General features: G+C 36.4%; 1 protein-coding gene and 1 long non-coding RNA gene across 2 annotated transcripts; both read left to right on the top strand.

Moving 5' to 3' along the window:
- Positions 1-2,379: 2,379 nt before the first annotated feature.
- Positions 2,380-4,447, top strand: LOC125249525. Its single transcript, XR_007180573.1, has 2 exons — positions 2,380-3,279; positions 3,898-4,447. It is a non-coding gene; the product is annotated as an uncharacterized LOC125249525 (long non-coding RNA).
- Positions 4,448-11,451: 7,004 nt separating this feature from the next.
- On the top strand, positions 11,452-17,998 carry mgat1a (alpha-1,3-mannosyl-glycoprotein 2-beta-N-acetylglucosaminyltransferase a; the record flags this gene model as incomplete). The annotated part of the gene is given in 3 exon segments (XM_048161011.1): positions 11,452-11,583; positions 11,585-12,232; positions 16,671-17,998. Coding segments are annotated over 3 exon segments (1,479 nt in total), but the record flags the coding sequence as incomplete, so codon positions are not given.
- Between the last annotated feature and the right edge of the window lie 1,358 nt (positions 17,999-19,356).

Genomic DNA, 19,356 nt, shown 5'->3' with positions numbered 1-19,356 from the left:
TTCTGAAGGATTATTTGACGCTGAAATAAATAACACATAACAACTGCTGCAATAAATATTTATTTTACATATTTACTAAATTGGAAATAATTGAATGCAAAAAAGAAATTTCATGTTATGACCAAACAAAATGTTTATATTTATGTTTGTAGATGATACATTTTATATAAATATTATACATTTATATAAATTTCCCAAAATTTCCAATTAATTACCATAAATTCTCATTAATTCCCGTAAATTCCCATAAATTCCTGTTAAGTTTCCAAATTGGAATATTTCCAAAATTCCCAAGGTTAAGTTCCTAAGTTCCACCCTTTTGCAACCCTAATAATGTCATATACAAAAAGAAAAAAAAGAAAATGCATTGCAGATCTGTTCTGATGTAGTAGGGTAAAAATGATGCTTAAATGCAAATAATAAAATGCAAGTAATCTAACTTAGAATAACAAACAAAAAAGAGGACAAAACATTCCAACATATATTTTGTTGATGCCAAGGCCATGCATCCAGTCAAACTCGCAAATTATCTCTATATCACTGTTGGACAATATGGATACTAAAATACATGTTGCGCTGCAAAATTGTCAGTCTCCCTAGCAGTTCCCTGTTGAAAAAAACAGCATAGGCTGGTAAGGTACAGTGGGTATGGAAAGTATTCAGACCCCCTTAAATTTTTCACTCTTTGTTATATTGCAGCCATTTGCTAAAATCATTTAGGTTCATTTTTTTTCCCTCATTAATGTACACACAGCACCCCATATTGACAGAAAAACACAGAATTGTTGACATTTTTGCAGATTTATTAAAAAAGAAAAACTGAAATATCACATGGTCCTAAGTATTCAGACCCTTTGCTGTGACACTCATATATTTAACTCAGGTGCTGTCCATTTCTTCTGATCAGGGACGTGCACAGGAATTTTGAGGGGCAGTTGCTCTGACCTAAAAAAAGCCGACCCGGGCAACCTGAGCAACCCCCCGTGCACGTCCCTGCTTCTGATCATCCTTGAGATGGTTCTACACCTTCATTTGAGTCCAGCTGTGTTTGATTATACTGATTGGACTTGATTAGGAAAGCCACACACCTGTCTATATAAGACCTTACAGGCTCACAGTGCATGTCAGAGCAAATGAGAATCATGAGGTCAAAGGAACTGCCTGAAGAGCTCAGAGACAGAATTGTGGCAAGGCACAACAATTCCTGTGTTTTTCTGTCAATATGGGGTGCTGTGTGTACATTAATGAGGGAAAAAAATGAACTTAAATGATTTTAGCAAATGGCTGCAATATAACAAAGAGAGAAAAATTCTAAGGTGGTCTGAATACTTTCCGTACCCACTGTATGTTTTGAAGCATGGAAGCTGGTTTGAGCTGGTTTTATGCTGGTCATGAGCTGGTTTAAGCTGGTCCCAAGATGGTCCTAAGCAACTACCTCCAGCTCAGGACTAACTTAGGACCAGCACTTGACCAACTTAAACCAGCTCATGACCAGCTTCCATGCTTCAAAACATACCTAACCAGCATATGCTGTTTTTTTCAAAAGGGTTCTGCACTGTAAAAAAAAATATTTTCATGATTTGTTATCACATCATGTTTTCTTTTGTCAGATCAACTTCAATAATTAATGTGGTTCAGATAACATAATATTTTTAGTTTCTGTTAATTAAACCAATCGCCTTCATTGTATTAACTCAATGAACTAGGCAACCAGGTAACTTACTTTTTTAAGTTAAACCAACAATTCTTTTTTACAGTGTGTCACATTGTACAAAGTAAATCATTATTTCCTACATACTAGGTATCCATCAATAAGTGAGCTCAGATGCCCTCCAGTGTACATTCTGTACACTACATTCACAAGTTACAGTTTCACTGTTTCAAGAAGTCTAATTGTTTTCAACATTCTTCTAAAATACAGGCCTACCTGTCCAGTTGTCCTGACAGTTAAAAATATAGAATATTTTGGACATTGTTATGTCCTCATAAATGTGCAAAATCACAAATGTTTATTTATACAACATAGCCAGTATCTGTCAATCTGTCAAGATCATATGAGTATGTTTTCAATATAGGTCAAGAGGCCCAGTCATATTTTTTTGCTCTATAAATGGTCTGTATATGGAGGATTGGGGTGTGGTGGATTCTTGCCTTCCTAATTTATTAAAATGTATACAGATTTCCTTTTAAATAATATGTATAGGGGTTTTCATGCTAAATATAGTACATATATGGTGGGAAAAACTGTTATGCTAGAGGCAGCAGGCTACAAAACAAGTCATTTTAAGTTGGCCAAAAAACGAACCTTTACACAGATTTATTTCTTATAAGTGCCTTAAAATTAAAGGTAGTATCCTCCTCTAAAAATAACTATAATTCGCACACTGTGTACACGAGGGGGGCATGTGAAGCACACGATATTGGTCACGGGCAACTTGAATAACCAACACCCCTCGATCTGACGCAAGCCCTGTAGCAAGACTACACATAATAACGCTTTATAAGTCATTCAGAGTCAAATTAGGGTCCCTTATATCAGCATCAAAAAGTGATTTCACTTGAAAATATTGATAAGGACTGCATTTAAAAGGACCACAAGAGTCCTAAAATAAAGTCTGCGATGGCTTCGACACCCTCCGCTTCAGCCCTATCGGCTGTTCTCCGGTGTCAGGGGAATATCCTTGCCCGAAAACAGGCGAACCAGAAGCGGCCTCGAGCTTCAGCTCACGGGCTCGGGATGATGACATATGGGGATTCGGTCAAATCTTATTTTCGCTCTCTTTGGGGATTCTTATTTCACAGGAAGCGAGTGGATATTCCCGGCAGTTCTGTCCGTGACAGCGCGATTTGAAACGTCCTGCTCAGGAAAATCTGCCGATCAGAAATTGTGAATCCAAAGATCATCTGGTCAGAAAGTTTGACAACAAAATGTTAACTATGAAAGCATCCAGTGCAAGCCAGTGGCCAAAGACGAAAGTGATGTCGGACTATAGTTTTTCTTTTAAATCTCAACGCTATAGTGTTTCATCCAAAACCAATCTGGTGCTTCGACTGGATGCCTCGCATTTAGGAAAACTAAACTCGGATAATCCATGGACTTTATGCATTTGTGTAGTTTGCGCTCAGAGTATAAGCACACTGGACCACGGTAGTGTGAATCCGTTGTTTTCTCTCGGCTTGTTATGGTCTTTAAAGGATAAACTGATCAATTTTACAACCACAGTTTCAGACAGTGTGCGGACTCACCTTGGAAAACACGGGAACCAGCTTCATCCGGATGTAAGTGGCCGCTATAATGTGGTTTGAAAAGGTCACAAGTCAAACCTTTTTGCTTATAGCCTAATTCTTTACAGAATATGTGATTATTATATACTATCATATAGCCTATTATATACTTTTTATATTATATACTTTTCACAGCGTCACTAATAAATTAATACCTGCAGGAAAGAACTAAAGTGACATATTAGGTCAACTTATTACATAACTGACCTCAATACTGTTGCTCTAAACGTACATTCAATTAATTTCTAACTTTTATATAATTCTCCAGACAATTAATGAGGGCATGCAATTCATAATTAAGAATAAAGGATGATTTTCCTTACACAAAATTACAGAGAATATCAAAGTTGAATGAAGATGATGTTGCTGCATAAGCAATATTTGAATGAATTATAGTACATTTAGGAGTCAGAATTTGGCACATATAGTAATAGCATGCTTTATGTAATGATGATGGCTGGCAAATATGATAACAATACTTTTTTTTTGTGATAAAAATTTCAAAATAAAAAGTATTTAGTGAGAAATTGACATACTGCTATTAGCATGCTTTGTGTAATGATGATGGCTAATATTATAACAATACTTTTTTTTTTTTTTTTTTTTTTGCAGTATAAGTTGAGTGGGTGTGTCAAATGTACCTCTGAACATCATGAGGATCAACCTAAAACATTGGAAGGACCTGAACCTGGGGAATGAGTCTTCAGCTATAACACTTCACACAAATGCACTTTTATACCCATGATGGATGGATGGATAGATAGATAGATAGATAGATAGATAGATAGATAGATAGATAGATAGATAGATAGATAGATAGATAGATAGATAGATAGATAGATAGATAGATAGATAGATAGATGTTCTTTCATGCACTGTCTTGTTCACTTCAGCTTTATTGAATTATACTGCTGTGTTTTATACAATTTATACTTTTGCCAAATGTTTTGCACCAGAATTTCCCTTTAGGGATAAAGAAGCTATAAATATAACCAAAACTGCTGACCATGAGCTGCCTTTATGTTCAGAGGTAACTCATGCTGCAATGCATGTTTGACTTTGTGTCTATTAATACATAGGTCACTTGTTAACAGGTGTGCTGCTATTCATTAAAATAGCATTTTTGCTCCTCTGATAAGTCTTAATAAAACAACAGAATCGACATGTGTTTTGTTTTTTTCTGAAGGATGATTTTGAGGCTGTGCACCGCATACATATACTTTTAAAATGTGTATAATTATTAAGCAAAATGAAACTTAATTATTAAGAGAGAAAAAAACACTAATTCCCGGCTTCACAGATAAGGTTTAAGACTAGTCCCAGATTAAAATGCATGTTTGAGCTGTTTTAGCTGAAATCAACTTGTACTGACATATCTTAAAATATGTCAGTGCCATTGTTTTGTCTCAAGATGCACACCAGTAATGGTGAAGGCATGTTTATAAAAGCTACTTAAATGTCCTAATTAAACTAAGGCCTAATCCTGGCTTAATCTAAGCCCTGTAAGTGAAACTGGGCCTAAATCATTAGTCTCCAACTCCATTCTGTCTTGAAACAAGACCCCATGTGTTGATCATTATATATATGTGACCTGATCCAGCAAAATGAGTCACAGTGACCCAAATTTCAAAATTGAGATTTTGGTATCAATGGAAAGATGAGACAATAAGCTTTAAAATGATATCCTAGTCAAAGTCATACCTTGAATGGTTTTAAAGATATACCCATTTTAATTATGGTCGTCTGCCCTCTTTTTCCAATTGAAAACCTGAGAAAATCGCTTTTAAAGTTTTTTGCCCGTTTTTTTGTTGATATCTTTCAAAATCCATTGCATTTAAAGGGATAAACTATTTATTTTACAGCTTAATTTGACCAAAGACATTTATATATATATATATATATATAAATGCTATTAAACCAGGCTGAAGCTCAAATTATTTTAAAGTATTTATTTGAATTAACCCTTTAAGACCTGAAGGCTTTTTTAGAGTTCTTTTTTTTTTCTTTTTTCTGAGCGACACACACAAAAGTAAAGACTCATAACTCCAAAACTCTAGCAAGGAGAGTCTAAAGGTAGGTATCATTTGATAGAAAACATTTTAAAATTTAAGAAAATATAAATTACATTACATTTGGATATTATCTTGCTGACAAACAGCTTATAAAATACAAAAAATATATATAATTTTTTTAAAATAATTTTTCTTTTTTTATTTGACATGGAATAACTCAGGAACACAATAAGATCGCTAAAAAATTCTTTTTTGGTGATGCTCTCCTATATGCGAGCTGCATCTGGTTCAAATTTCGTGGTGATATTATAAAGAATAGTTTGAAAAATTGTTGTTCATTTTTTCCGCAGCCAGGTGGCGCCAACGGGCGGTAAACTCCGGTTTAGAGGTGCTTCTCAGCACTCGTTAGGAGTTTTTCAAAATGGTTAGATGCATTAAAAAGATGAGATTCTAAGCTTTAAAATGATATCTATTATGTGTTATTCCACGTTGGAAAACGAACATGGATGGGTCCGGGAACATTGGATACACACTGCATCCCGGAGAGATGAGAGACATGTTTTTAGCCAAGTATGTTAAATCATTCCGTGAGTAATATCTTGTGATCAACGCAATATATCATATTGATTTTGGATTCATTTTAATCTTGAGAATCTGCTTTAAATATTGATGTGCGATTTTTATGATCTGTGCATTTTTCATGAAGTTATGAGCATGTGAATTATACATACTTGTATTCAGTTAGCTGCTGTGCTATTTTTGTTGTAAACGCATATTACTCAGACTCATTAGAGGGTGCAAACAACACAACAGAAGCATGTTGGAAGCTTGATATTAAAGTTTAAAGTCTTTGGCTTTGTATGCAGAAAGAATTTTTGTGCTACCTATATGGATTCAATTTTTATTGGCTTTTAAAGAGAGACACGCAAATGGGAGTTTTATTTTATAAGGCGCGCTAGTCTGACAGGAGGATGGCTGGACCGATCGCGTGCCTGTCAGTCGAAACGGGGCTTCCCATTGTTAAAAATCAGCGTTTAGGTCAGTATGTTTACATTTCTAAGCTTTTTGATTGGTTCTATACAACGTGTAACACCATATTTGTAGAGCAGAGATAATGACGTTTCAGGGGATACCGGGAAATGCTCATAAGTGACGAGAGGAGTTGAGAAGTTCATTTCCAGCGAATTTAGTAAAACCATGTCAAATTTAATAGCCATTTAAATACCTTTACTCAATTATCTGGACTACGAAACTTTGGGAGATTATTTTTGAAAGTCTGTTCTTTGAAATTAGCTTAAAAAAAAAAAAAATCGATTTTTTCATTGTTTTTCCACATTATCGGCCCATATCTTAAAATAGAACGTTGCGACTTCCGACTCATTTCGCCAGATCGGGTCACATATATATATATATATATATATATATATATATTGTTAAAGGGTTAGTTCACCCAAAAATGAAAATAATGTCATTTATTACTTACCCTCATGCCGTTCCACACCCGTAAGACCTTCATTCATCTTCGGAACACAAATTAAGATATTTTTGTTGAAATCCGATGGCTCAGTGAGGCCTCCATAGGGAGCAATGACATTTCCTCTCTCAAGATCCATTAAGGTACTAAAAACATATTTAAATCAGTTCATGTGAGTACAGTGGTTCAATATTAATATTATAAAGCGACGAGAATATTTTTGGTGCGCCAAAAAAAAACAAAATAATGACTTATATAGTGATGGCCGATTTCAAAACACTGCTTCAGGAAGATTCGAACCACAAATGAATCAGCGTGTTGAATCAGCGGTTCGGAGTGCCAAAGTCACATGATTTCAGCAGTTTGGCAGTTTGACACGCGATCCGAATCATGATTCAACACGCTGATTCATTATGCTCCGATGCTTCATGAAGCAGTGTTTTGAAATCGGCCATCACTATATAAGCCCTTATTTTGTTTTTTTTTGGCGCACCAAAAATATTCTCGTCGCTTTATAATATTAATATTGAACCACTGTACTCACATGAACTGATTTAAATATGTTTTTAGTACATTAATGGATCTTGAGAGAGGAAATGTCATTGCTGGCTATGGAGGCCTCACGGGATTTCAACTAAAATATCTTAATTTGTGTTCAGAAGATCAGCGAAGGTCTTACGGGTGTAAAACGGCACGAAAGTGAGTAATTAATGACAGAATCTTCATTTTTGGGTGAACTAACCCTTTAACTGAAGAAAAAAATTTATTTTATTTCAGCTATTTGCCAAGGCAGTTTTTCTCATTTTCATTTACCTAGTTAAACTCGATGCAGGCCCACTAAAAGAACTAAAACTAAAATAAAAACTACATAGAAAAAAAAAATCCTCACATAAGAAAAACAATTCGATATTTCAGCAATTAACAATGCCATTGTTTGTGCACAAATACTACACTACACAAAATGTCTTGAGATTTTAATTTGGCTCCACAGGGGGATTTGCTTCTACTATCTTGATTTTACAGGTCAACTCCAAATCACAGGTGATATCTCCAGGTTTGCAGTGACTGTGGGACGATTCCATGATTTACAGAAGTCCACAAGTGCCGATGTCTGGCACTTTTCTAACTGAGGAGGAGGACACCTGTTTTCCGCCTCTCGTCGCTCTTGTAATAAGATCCTCAGCAGAGACGCTGCTTATAAATGTCGCGGGATCAGCACAAACACCACGAGGCCCCACAGCCTACGTATATCCAGAGGCCCGAAATCTTACCTCGACTCTAACCTTTCACCGAACACAAAGGAAATGCGTTTTATGTACACGTATCTCTTCATTAAGGTAAACAGGGAGAGGGAGGGACTTCCTAAAAATGACGCTACCCGGAAGTCAAGTACTCTTACATTCTTGAGCGAAGCTTGAAGGGTAGACGGAAAGGAAGTTTACTGCTGTTTAATTTAAGGATTATTCAACGTGTAATCCACATCAGATTGCAAATAAATTGATTTGGATTAGTTGAAATGGGACATAATCTTTAAAGCGACGGAAAAATGAATGTACTGGCAGACTAAAGAAGACGGGAAACATGACAGAGTGTGAGCGCGCGTTGACTCATGTAAGTCAGATATGTTGGCATTTTTATGCATCATGGTGTTGCTTAACCTCAGCTCTCTTGGGTGGTAAACAGACCGGTTTAGCCTCTTACTGTAGGTAGCTGTGTTTGAGAGAGTTCTGGATGAGCTACAGGTGAGATTATTGATCGACGGACGAACCGTCTTGATAATGCCTTACCATATTTGCGCGTGCAATACTGATGGGAAGGTACATTTCGAAATGCATAGTCAAAATATAACAGCGACAACTGAGCTTACACCTTGAAATAATACTACTTTAATAATCACGATAAATTCTCATAATGTAGTTGACAAATACATTAGGTTTAATGTATGTATTTTATTCTGTAACAAGTCACAATAATTTCCATCATTTTAAATTACACTTTAGCTATTAATTAAGTTTTAAATATTTATTTTAAATTATTTAAATTAAGTAGCAGTCAAATAACAGATTTTGAAGTACAAATATGTAATGTAGTCTCGCTATTAATATGAAAACATAAAAAAGTCAATAATAATTATACCAAATGTTTAAAATGGGATTACACTGCAGTACACCACTGTCAGTGCTTCATTTCAAATACTCTAATGCATGGATTATCAGACCGCTGACATTTGTATTTTTTTTATTTTATGAAAAACAGAAATTAATTGCTGTGAGATCTTGTTTGCTGGACTGCCAACTTCCCTGCTGGGAAAATAAGGGGAACTTTTTTTTTTTAGGGAAATAATGGGCTTTTCCATTAAAGTGTACCAGGGTTATTATAGATAATATAAACACTTTTGTTACTTGAAATAAAATAATTGTTAACTGAAGAAAAAATAATAATTTTATTTCCTCTATTTGCCAAGGCAATTTTTCTCATTTTCATTTAGTTAAACTTGATGTACTAAAAGTACTAAAACTAAAATAAAAACTACTTAGACATAAGTTTTTAAACTCACTAAATGACAAAAACAACAAAATTATGAAAACTTTAACTAAAATGAAAATATGAAAATAATACGAATTCAAATTTAAAAAAAACTATAATAATATCTTAGTGATACTAAATTAACGTGTACCACATGTCGTTTGAGATTTCAGAGAATAATTTGTGTAAGGTGAAAATGTACCACATTGTAAATAAAAACTATGCTACACAGTAACAATGTACAGTGCTCAGCATAAATGAGTACACCCCCTTTGATAAGTAACATTTTAAACAATATCTCAATGAACACAAAAACAATTTCCAAAATGTTGACAAGACTAAGTTTTATATAACATCTGTTTAACATATAACATGAAAGTAAGGTTAATAATATAACTTGGAGAACAAAATTTTCAGTTTTACTCACATTAGGGTGATGCAAAAATGAGTACACCCCACTGAAGGTCTCTGGAGCAAAGCTAAATTTTAGACTACAAATGTCTAATTTAACAAGAATTGAAACACAGGTGAGTCTAATTATTCATTACACAGGTGTCCAGCAGACAGTTGACTATAAAAGGGTGTTAAAACCCCTTCCCATTTCATGCTGTCAGCAATGGCACCACATGGAAGAGAAATGTCACAAGACCTGAGAACGAAAATAATTTCTTTACACCAGAAAGGTGAAGGCTACAAGAAGATCAGCAAAGCTTTACTTATCAGTCAGAATACTGTAGCAAAAGTGATACAAAAAATTTTAAAAGATGGAACTGCAACCATCTCATAGAGACGTCCAGGTCGTCCACAGAAGTTAACACCTCGACAGGAGCGTCTTCTGATGAGAAAGGTTGAAGAAAATCGGCATGCAAGTTCACTGCAGTTATCTAAAGAAGTAGAAAGCCAAACTGGGGTGACTATTTCCCGTGACACAATACGGCGTACATAATAAATGTTTTTGGAACTGATGGCTTCAAAACTGTATGGTGTCGCAAAGGTGAGGAATACAAAGAAAAATGCATGGTGCCTACAGTGAATCATGGTGGTGTCAGTGTCCTTATGTGGGGCTGCATGAGTGCTGCTGGTGTCAGGAGCTGCATTTCATTGATGGCATCATGAATTCACAGATGTACTGCTCTATACTGAAAGAAGATGCTACCATCACTCCGTGCCCTTGGTCGTCATGCACTTTTCCAACATGACAATGATCCTAAACACACATTTAAGGCCACTGTTGGATTTGTGAAGAAGAACAGGGTGAAAGTGATTCAGTGGCTCCTGATCTGAACCCAATCGAACACCTATGGGGAATTCTGAAGAGACAAGTTGAGCATCACTCTCCATCCAGCATCCAGTCTCTAAAAGATGTCATTCTTGAAGAATGGAAAAAGATTGATGTTGCAAAATGTCACCAACTTGTTCATTCCATGCCTAGAAGACTTGGTGCTGTCATTAAAAATCATGGAGGACATACAAAGTACTAGATGTAGTAGTTTTTGTTGTGGGGTGTACTCATTTTTGCATCACCCTAATCTGAGTAAAACTGAAAAATGTGTAATCTAAGTTATTTTATTAACCTTACTTTTGTGTTATAAGTTAAACTTAATTTTGTCAACATTTTGGAAATAGTTTTTGTGTTCATTGAGATATTGTTTAAAATGTTAATTTTCAAACGGAGTACTCATTTACGCTGAGCGCTGTATAAAAAAGATAGACATGCTTGACTAAATTTAAGTGTTTTGCATTTAGACATTTTTACATACACCCAACAAATCCACTGAAATTTTGCACCAGTGAAATGCAAAAGAAGTGGATTTTTTCCATTCTAATCTGTAGTTTGTAACATTCACACTTGTATGCAAAAATGATTCAAATGAGAAAAATACTGAAGCTTTCTCATGTGTTTGGTTGTAAAACATAAATTTAATATCGATTCAGTACAGTTGGTAAACATTACATGTGACCTTTAATCTTGCTTATTTTACAGGCTCAGCTGAAAGTCACTGTGTCACTTTGGACTGTAACGCCTTATATCAGAATCCTGAAACCTGGAATATGTCTTATTTTCACCTTCGGTTGGTTTAATGTTACAAATTTCTTTTACTTTTCTGACAACTGATCGAAAAATATCATGCAAAGCATGTGAAAAAAAATTAAAAGATCCACAAGACTCTTCTTGTCCATCCATCCATCAAACCTTCCTGTTCTAAATGCCCATTTCATATCTCCATCCATTTCTTCCTTCCTGAATCCTCTGTCCCATCACGTATCAAGGCCATGCTCCGCAAGAAGAAGTTCTCTTATCATTTGTGGTGCTTTCATATTTTTAGCTTGGAATGTCATTCTTCTTTTTGTCTTCTTGAGACGCCCTTCCACTCAAGGGTCTCAGGACAGCCATGGTGAACCTGGTAACACTGGGGACGCGGCCGGAGGAGGCAAGTTTGGAAATATTATGAATGAGGTGATGCGCGTAGCTGATGCATTTGAAGCTGAACTTGATTCGCAGAGGAAGATCCTATTGCAAATCCAGAACCAGTGGTCAGTTTGGGAGAACAAAGGCGGTGTGACAGCTGCTAAGCCAAATTCAGAAGTCGAACATTCAGCTCCGGTGGTCATCCCTATTTTAGTCATTGCCTGCAATCGTGTGACAGTGAAACGCTGTCTTGACAAACTCATTGAGCACCGACCTTCGGCCGAGCTCTACCCCATCATAGTGAGCCAGGACTGCGGACACGCAGAAACGTCTGGCGTGATCGCCTCGTATGGCAGTCAGCTGACCCATATCAAACAGCCTGATCTTTCAGATATCTCAGTACCTTCACAACATAAGAAGTTCCAGGGTTACTACAAAATCTCTCGGCATTACCGTTGGGCACTCAGCCAGGTTTTCAACACCTTTTCATACTCAACGGTTGTCGTTGTGGAGGATGATTTGGAGGTAACTTCCTTTTAATGTATGTTGTTTGTGTAATGTCTAATAAAAGGAACAGCTAATCCAAAATTCAAAGATGATACACAAGGAGAATTTTGTTAAGACTAATATTTTTTTTTTTACCATGCAATTAACAGGGGACTGAATTATTCAAGCTTCAGTAAAACTGTAAAAGCACAACAAAATTATGAAAATAGTTGCTATGACTCATATGCAGTGTTGGGGGTAACGCATTGTAACTTGAGTTATGTAATCAGATTACTTTTTTCAAGTAACTAGTAAAGTAACGCAGATTATTTCGCAAACCTGCAATAATTAAATATTACACAAATATACTTAATCTCACTTTAATAACCAATGTCTTTGTTGCTGACCTTCGATGATCCATATGAACCATACTAAAAAGCAAAAATTACTTACCCCGTGATTTAGCCATCCTACGTGTATATGACTTCTTCTTTCAGACGAATACAATCGGAGATATATTTAAAAATATCCTTAGTCCTCCAAGGGTTATAATGGTTGTGAATTGGCTTCAATTTTTAAAGCCAAAAATAATGCATTCATCCATAAAAAAAAATAAATAAATAAAATCCATACGACTCCTGAAGGCCTTCTGAAGCGAAGCAATGCGGTTTTGTAAGAAAAACATCTATATTTATAACTTTATAAATTCAAATGACTAGCTTCTAGCAGACGATTTGTCGATTTGGGCGGACGAGTAACCTTTGACCCTGACTCAATGACGAACACGGAGGCACAGAGGAGAGAGCAAAACAAAACACCGGTCACGAATTAGAAGTCTAAAACTAGAACTTTTAATGAGGAATGTTGGCAGATTTCGATATAAGAGGAGCTTAAATTTGTTGCCCAGCCATATTTGTTTGAACCGTGAGAGGCGTCTAAAGCTGAGGCGTCTCCTACATCCTGCGTCACACATCACATCAGAGGATTACTCATTTGGCACAAGTCGACTTGCACATTCTGCGTACGATCGTCCACCGGAAGCTAGTTATTTGAATTTATAAAGTTTTAAATATGGATATTTTTCTTACAAAAATGAATCGCTTCACTTCAGAAGGCCTTTATTAACCCCCTGGAGCCTTATGGATTACTTATTTTTTAAGTAATCCATTATTATTGGGTGAACTATCCCTTTAAGGCCCTGTTTATGGGAATGGTGAGAGAACATTGTAAAAAGTTTAAATCCTGTCTGGTTAGTGCACTTCCCATAATGTTTATGTATTAGGTCAGTAAGCAGAGAGTAGTCGGTCTTTTGTGGTTGTTCGAACTCATTTGATCAGGTGAGTGTTTCCACTACGAAAGCTATTTAGTATAATGTGTTTTCGACTACCTCTGGAAGTGGTCGAAAGTGGACAAGCTTAAAGGGATAGTTCACCCAAAAATGAAAATTTGATGTTTATCTGCTTACCCCCAGAGCATCCAAGATGTAGGTGTCTTTGTTTCTTCAGTAGAACACAAATTATGATTTTTAATTGCAACCGCTGCCGTCTGTCAGTGGTATAATGCAAATCAGCGGGAACTTGGACAATAAGAGTAAATAAAACTTGCTTAGACAAGTCCAAATTAAACCCTGCGGCTCGTGACGACACATTGATGTCCTAAGACACGAAACGATTGGTTTGTGTGAGAAACCAAACAGTATTTATATAATTTTTTACCTCTAATACACCACTATGTCCAACTGCATTCATCACTCGATTCGTTTGGTCTGATCGCGCTCTGACAGCGGCAGTGATGTCTCGCTCTCATTGAAGTATATGCGCGAGACATCACTGCCGCTGTGATGAATGCCGTTGGACATAGTGGTGTATTAGAGGTTAAAAATGATATAAATACTGTTCGGTTTCTCGCACAAACCGATCGTTTCGAGTCTAAGGACATCAATGTGTCGTCACGAGCTGCAGGGTTTAATTTGGATTTGTCTGTCGTGTTTTATTTACTCTTATAGTCCAAGTTCCCGCTGACTTGCATTATACCACTGACAGACGGCAGCGGTTGCAGTTAAAAATCATCAATTGTGTTCTACCGAAGAAACAAAGACACCTACATCTTGGATGCGCTGGGGGTAAGCAGATAAACATCAAATTTTCATTTTTGGGTGAACTATCCCTTTAAAACGCTTTACAACCCATTTATACCTGTACAGGGAGTGCAGAATTATTAGGCAAGTTGATTTTCTGATCATATTTTTTTCCCAAGCACATTTTACCAATTCCAATCCACATCAATCTTAATAACTACTATTAATATTGTTTTTAATCATTTATAAGTGATATATAATTGTTCATGAAGGCTGGAAATGAAAAATGCCTTATATTCAGGTGTGCAGAATTATTAGGCAAGTTTTCTTTTACAGGCAAAATGAGCCAAAAAAGAGATTTAACTCAGACTGAAAAGTCAAAAATTATTAAATACTCATGAGAAGGACGCAATACTAATGCAATACTAGAAATTGCAAAGTTAAAGCATGACCAAGGGACAGCAAAATGCTCATTGGGTCAGCGGGGTCATACAAAAACAGCTGGAAAAGAAAAGACACGTTAACAGCAAAATAATTAAGAATTAAGGTGAAGAATTAAGTGTGAAACCATCAGGAACCCTTTAGTCTCCAGCGCCACCATTTTCCAGAACTGCAACCTACCTGGAGTCTCCAGAAGTGCAAGGTCTCAGGATCTCAGAGACTTAGGTTAGCTAAAGAATCCTAAAAAATGACCCGCACTTGATAAGAATCACAAGCTGAAGTGTTATAAAATACATGAAGACTGGGTTTTTATAGGCCTTATAAACAGACAGCTTGAGAGTGACTCCTGAAGGACCAGCACCACATCCTCTTGTACCACTGTTTGAAGAATTTATCTTCCAGAATCTGGCAGTAAGTTTTGGAAGATCATTTTTAGTCCATCTCTGCAAGACAGACATTTCAGGATAAGAGATGGACTAAAAGTGAACTCAAACACCTTACTGCCAGATTCTGGATAAATTCTTCAAACAGTGGTACAAGAGGATGTGGTGCTGGTCCATCAGGAGTCATTCTCAAGCTGTCTGTCTATAAGCCCTATTAAAACCCAGTCTTCATGTATTTTATAACACTTCAGCTTGTGATTCTTATCAAGTGCAGGTCATTTTTTAGGATTCTTTAGCTAACCTAAGTCTCTGAGATCCTGACACCTTGCACTTCTGGAGACTCCAGGTAGGTTGCAGCTCTGGTAAATGGTGGCGCTGGAGACTAAAGGGTTACTGATGGTTTCACACTTAATTCTTCACCTTAATTCTTAATTATTTTGCAGTTAACATGTGTCTTTTCTTTTCCACCTGTTGTTGTCTGACCCCGCTGACCCAATGAGCATTTTGCTGTCCCTTGGTCATGCTTTAACTTTGCAATTTCTAGTATTGCATTAGTATTGCGTCCTTCTCATGAGTATTTAATAATTTTTGACTTTTCAGTCTGAGTTAAATCTCTTTTTTGGCTCATTTTGCCTGTAAAAGAAAACTTGCCTAATAATTCTGCACACCTGAATATAAGGCATTTTTCATTTCCAGCCTTCATGAACAATTATATATCACTTATAAATGATTAAAAACAATATTAATAGTAGTTATTAAGATTGATGTGGATTGGAATTGGTAAAATGTGCTTGGGAAAAAAATATGATCAGAAAATCAACTTGCCTAATAATTCTGCACTCCCTGTATTTAGCATCGTCCACTTGTGTGTTCCGATTGATCAAAACGCATCTTAATACCAGGTGGAAACAGGGCCTTAGATAAACATCACATTTGTGTTTCATTTGTTTTTATTTTATTGCTGAAGTAAGCGTGTTGAACTTTCTTCTCCTGCATCCTATTCTTCTTCAGTCCAGAATGGCTGAACAGCTGAAAAGTCAGCCCAGGTGAGAAAAAGTAACGCCAAAGTAATGTAACATTACTTTCCATAAAAAGTAACTAACACAATTAGTTACTTTTTAGGGAGTAATGTAATATATAGCAATGCATTACTTTGAAAAGTAACTCCTCCCAACACTGCATATATGTATATATAATGTATGTTGTTATTCACTGAAAATGTCGATAGCTGTCCTTGGCATGTTCATAAGAGAAGCAGCAACGTCTTATTTGTGAATGAATCATTCTTTTCGGTCAGATCTTTTCAGAGAATCAGTTCACTGGAGAAGAAGAGTTTCAGTGAATAATTATTTAAATTTCCTCTTGATTCTGACACAAAGCCATTGTTTAACTTCAGAAGACTTTGCATTTTGCATATTTAGCTGTAGGAACCACATTATAATACTTTTATGGAAGCTTTTGCATCCTTTTTTTTTTCTTTTTTTCAATGTTCAGAATTTCTCCTTTTGTGTTCTCCTTTGAGAATATCACAAACACATTTTATTTTGTTGATGATATGTTTGATCTTTTTTTCCAGGTGGCCCCTGATTTTTTTGAGTACTTCAGATCGCTTCATCCGATTTTAAAATCGGACCCAACTCTGTGGTGCGTGTCTGCCTGGAATGACAATGGCAGGGAAGGATTCGTGGACCCTGGAAAAGCGAGCTTGTTGTACAGGACAGATTTTTTCCCAGGCTTGGGCTGGATGCTCACAAAGGATCTCTGGGCAGAGCTCGAGCCAAAATGGCCGGCCTCGTTTTGGGATGACTGGATGCGGCACCCCGATCAGCGCAGAGACCGGTCCTGCATCAGGCCAGAAATTTCCAGAACTTTAACATTCGGCAGGAAGGGTGTGAGTTTGGGGCAGTTTTACGACAAGTACCTCCGCTTTATTAAGCTCAATAGCGAATTTGTGCCTTTTACAAAAATGGACCTGTCGTATTTAGAAAAGAAGAAATATGATGAGAGCTTTGAGAAGGAGGTTTACGTTGCTTCGGTTGTCACCGTGGAGGACTTGCAGAGTGGGAAACTGTCTGGGTCTGGGCCATTTCGGGTGCAGTATTCTAGTCCTGACAGTTTTAAAACATTTGCTCGCAATCTTGGGGTAATGGACGACCTGAAGTCAGGAGTCCCTAGAGCTGGGTATAGAGGTGTAGTTACTTTCCTTTTTCGTGGAAAGAGGGTCTATTTAGCGCCACCTGCTGGTTGGAGTCAATATGATCCAAGCTGGAGTTGAGGCGGGCTGTGCCTACCTCACAAGATTTATTTTTAAGGTGCAAAGCACATACATAAAAATGATTTTGCATGTTATGTGTTACCATCATTCCCTTCACAGCATTCATGAGAGTAATTGTCTTAAAATTCCATTGTGCTGCTTTATGATGGAAAAACTTCCAGAAGGGGTTTCAGGATGAATATAATATGATACCAAAGACAATAACAGATTAATTGATCACTCAGACTTTTTTTTTTACTCAGGTTTCATTATTTGTATGTATTTTGTCAACTAGGATTTATTTGATAACTTTGATTAGTCGCATCATTAAACTGACACATTAAATTTAAATCTTATACCGATCAGTTGCACACATTTTTCCACACAAAGTATATTTGTTTAGGAACTGAAAATGAGGTAAATGATTAAAAAAGTAACACTTATGTTTTTAAAACTGTGAATACTGCTCTAAGTGCCTATAAATGTAGGATGTTTTGATTCACTTCTGTGTACTGTCTTTATTAAATCATGTGTATGGTTCATAGCATTGTGATTGGAATATGTTGAGAAAAAAACACTTGATTATGTTCTGTGTTTTACTTATATACTGGGATTTTCTGAGAGGAAAATAAATGTTTTGTTAAATTTAATTTAATGCCTCATTATTTCTTACTTATACAATAATAATAATGGTACAGTATTAACAACTATGTTATTCATATGATTTAGGTGACAACATGCAGTTTATCGTAAATGTACTTACATTATCACATTATTATTTTTAACATTTTTTACAAATAAGGAAACATACACACATATATACAGGTGCTGGTCATATAATTAGAATATCGTGAAAAAGTTCATTTTTTTATTGTAAATTATTTTTAAAAATGAAACTTTCATATATTCAAGATTCCCTACATGTAAAGTAAAACATTTCAAAAGTTGTTTTTTTTTATTTTGATGATTAGAGCATATAGCTCATGAAAGTCCAAAATCCAGTATCTCAAAATATTAGAATATTTACATTTGAGTTTCATTAAATGACCATCCCTACAGTATAAATTTCGGGTATCTCTTTTTCTTTGAAACCACACTAATGGGGAAGACTGCTGACTTGGCAATGGTCCAGGAGACAATCATTGACACCCTCCACAAAGAGAGTAAGTCACAGATGGTCATTACTTGAATGTGGTGGCTGTTTACAGAGTGATGTATCAAAGCATATTAAATGCAAAGTTGACTAGAAGGAAGAAATTGGGTAGGCAAAGGTGCACAAGCAACAGGGATGACCACAAGCTTGAGAATACTGTCAAGTAAAGCCGATTCAAACACTTGGGAGAGCTTCACAATGAGTCAAATGAAGCCGGAGTCAGCGCATCAAGAGTCACCACACTCAGACATCTTCAGGAAAAGGACTACCAAGCCACTTCTGAAACAGAAACAACGTCAGAAGCTTCTTACCTGGGCTAAGGAGAAAAAGAACTGGACAGTGAACAGTGGTTGAAAGTCCTCTTTTCAGATAAAAGTAAATTTTGCATTTCATGTTGAAATCATGGTCCCAGAGTCTGAAGGAAGACTGGAGAGGCACAGAATCCAAGCTGCTTGAAGTCTAGTGGGAAGTTTCTGAAGTTAGTAATGATTTGGGGGGCCGTGACGTCTGCTGGTGTTGGTCCATTGTGTTTTATCAAGTGCAAAGTCAATGCAGCCATCTTCCAGGGGATTTTGGAGCACTTTATGCTTCCATCTGCTGACAAGCTTTATGGAGATGCTGATTTCCTTTTCCAGCAGGACTTTAGCACCTGCCCACAGTGCAAAAACCACTTCCAAGTGGTTTGCTGACCATGATATTACTGTGTTTTATTGGCCAGCCAACATGCCTGACCCCTGAATCTATGGGATATTTTCAAGAGAAAGATGAGAAACAGTCGATCCAACAATATACAGATGATCTGAAGGCTCAGTAGTGCCTCAGCAGTGCCACAGGCTGATCACTTCCATGCCACAC

The sequence above is a fragment of the Megalobrama amblycephala genome, linkage group LG16 (assembly GCF_018812025.1).
Source record: "Megalobrama amblycephala isolate DHTTF-2021 linkage group LG16, ASM1881202v1, whole genome shotgun sequence".
NCBI classification, from domain to species: Eukaryota; Metazoa; Chordata; class Actinopteri; order Cypriniformes; family Xenocyprididae; genus Megalobrama; species Megalobrama amblycephala.
This window is presented reverse-complemented; position numbering and strand designations above follow the sequence as displayed.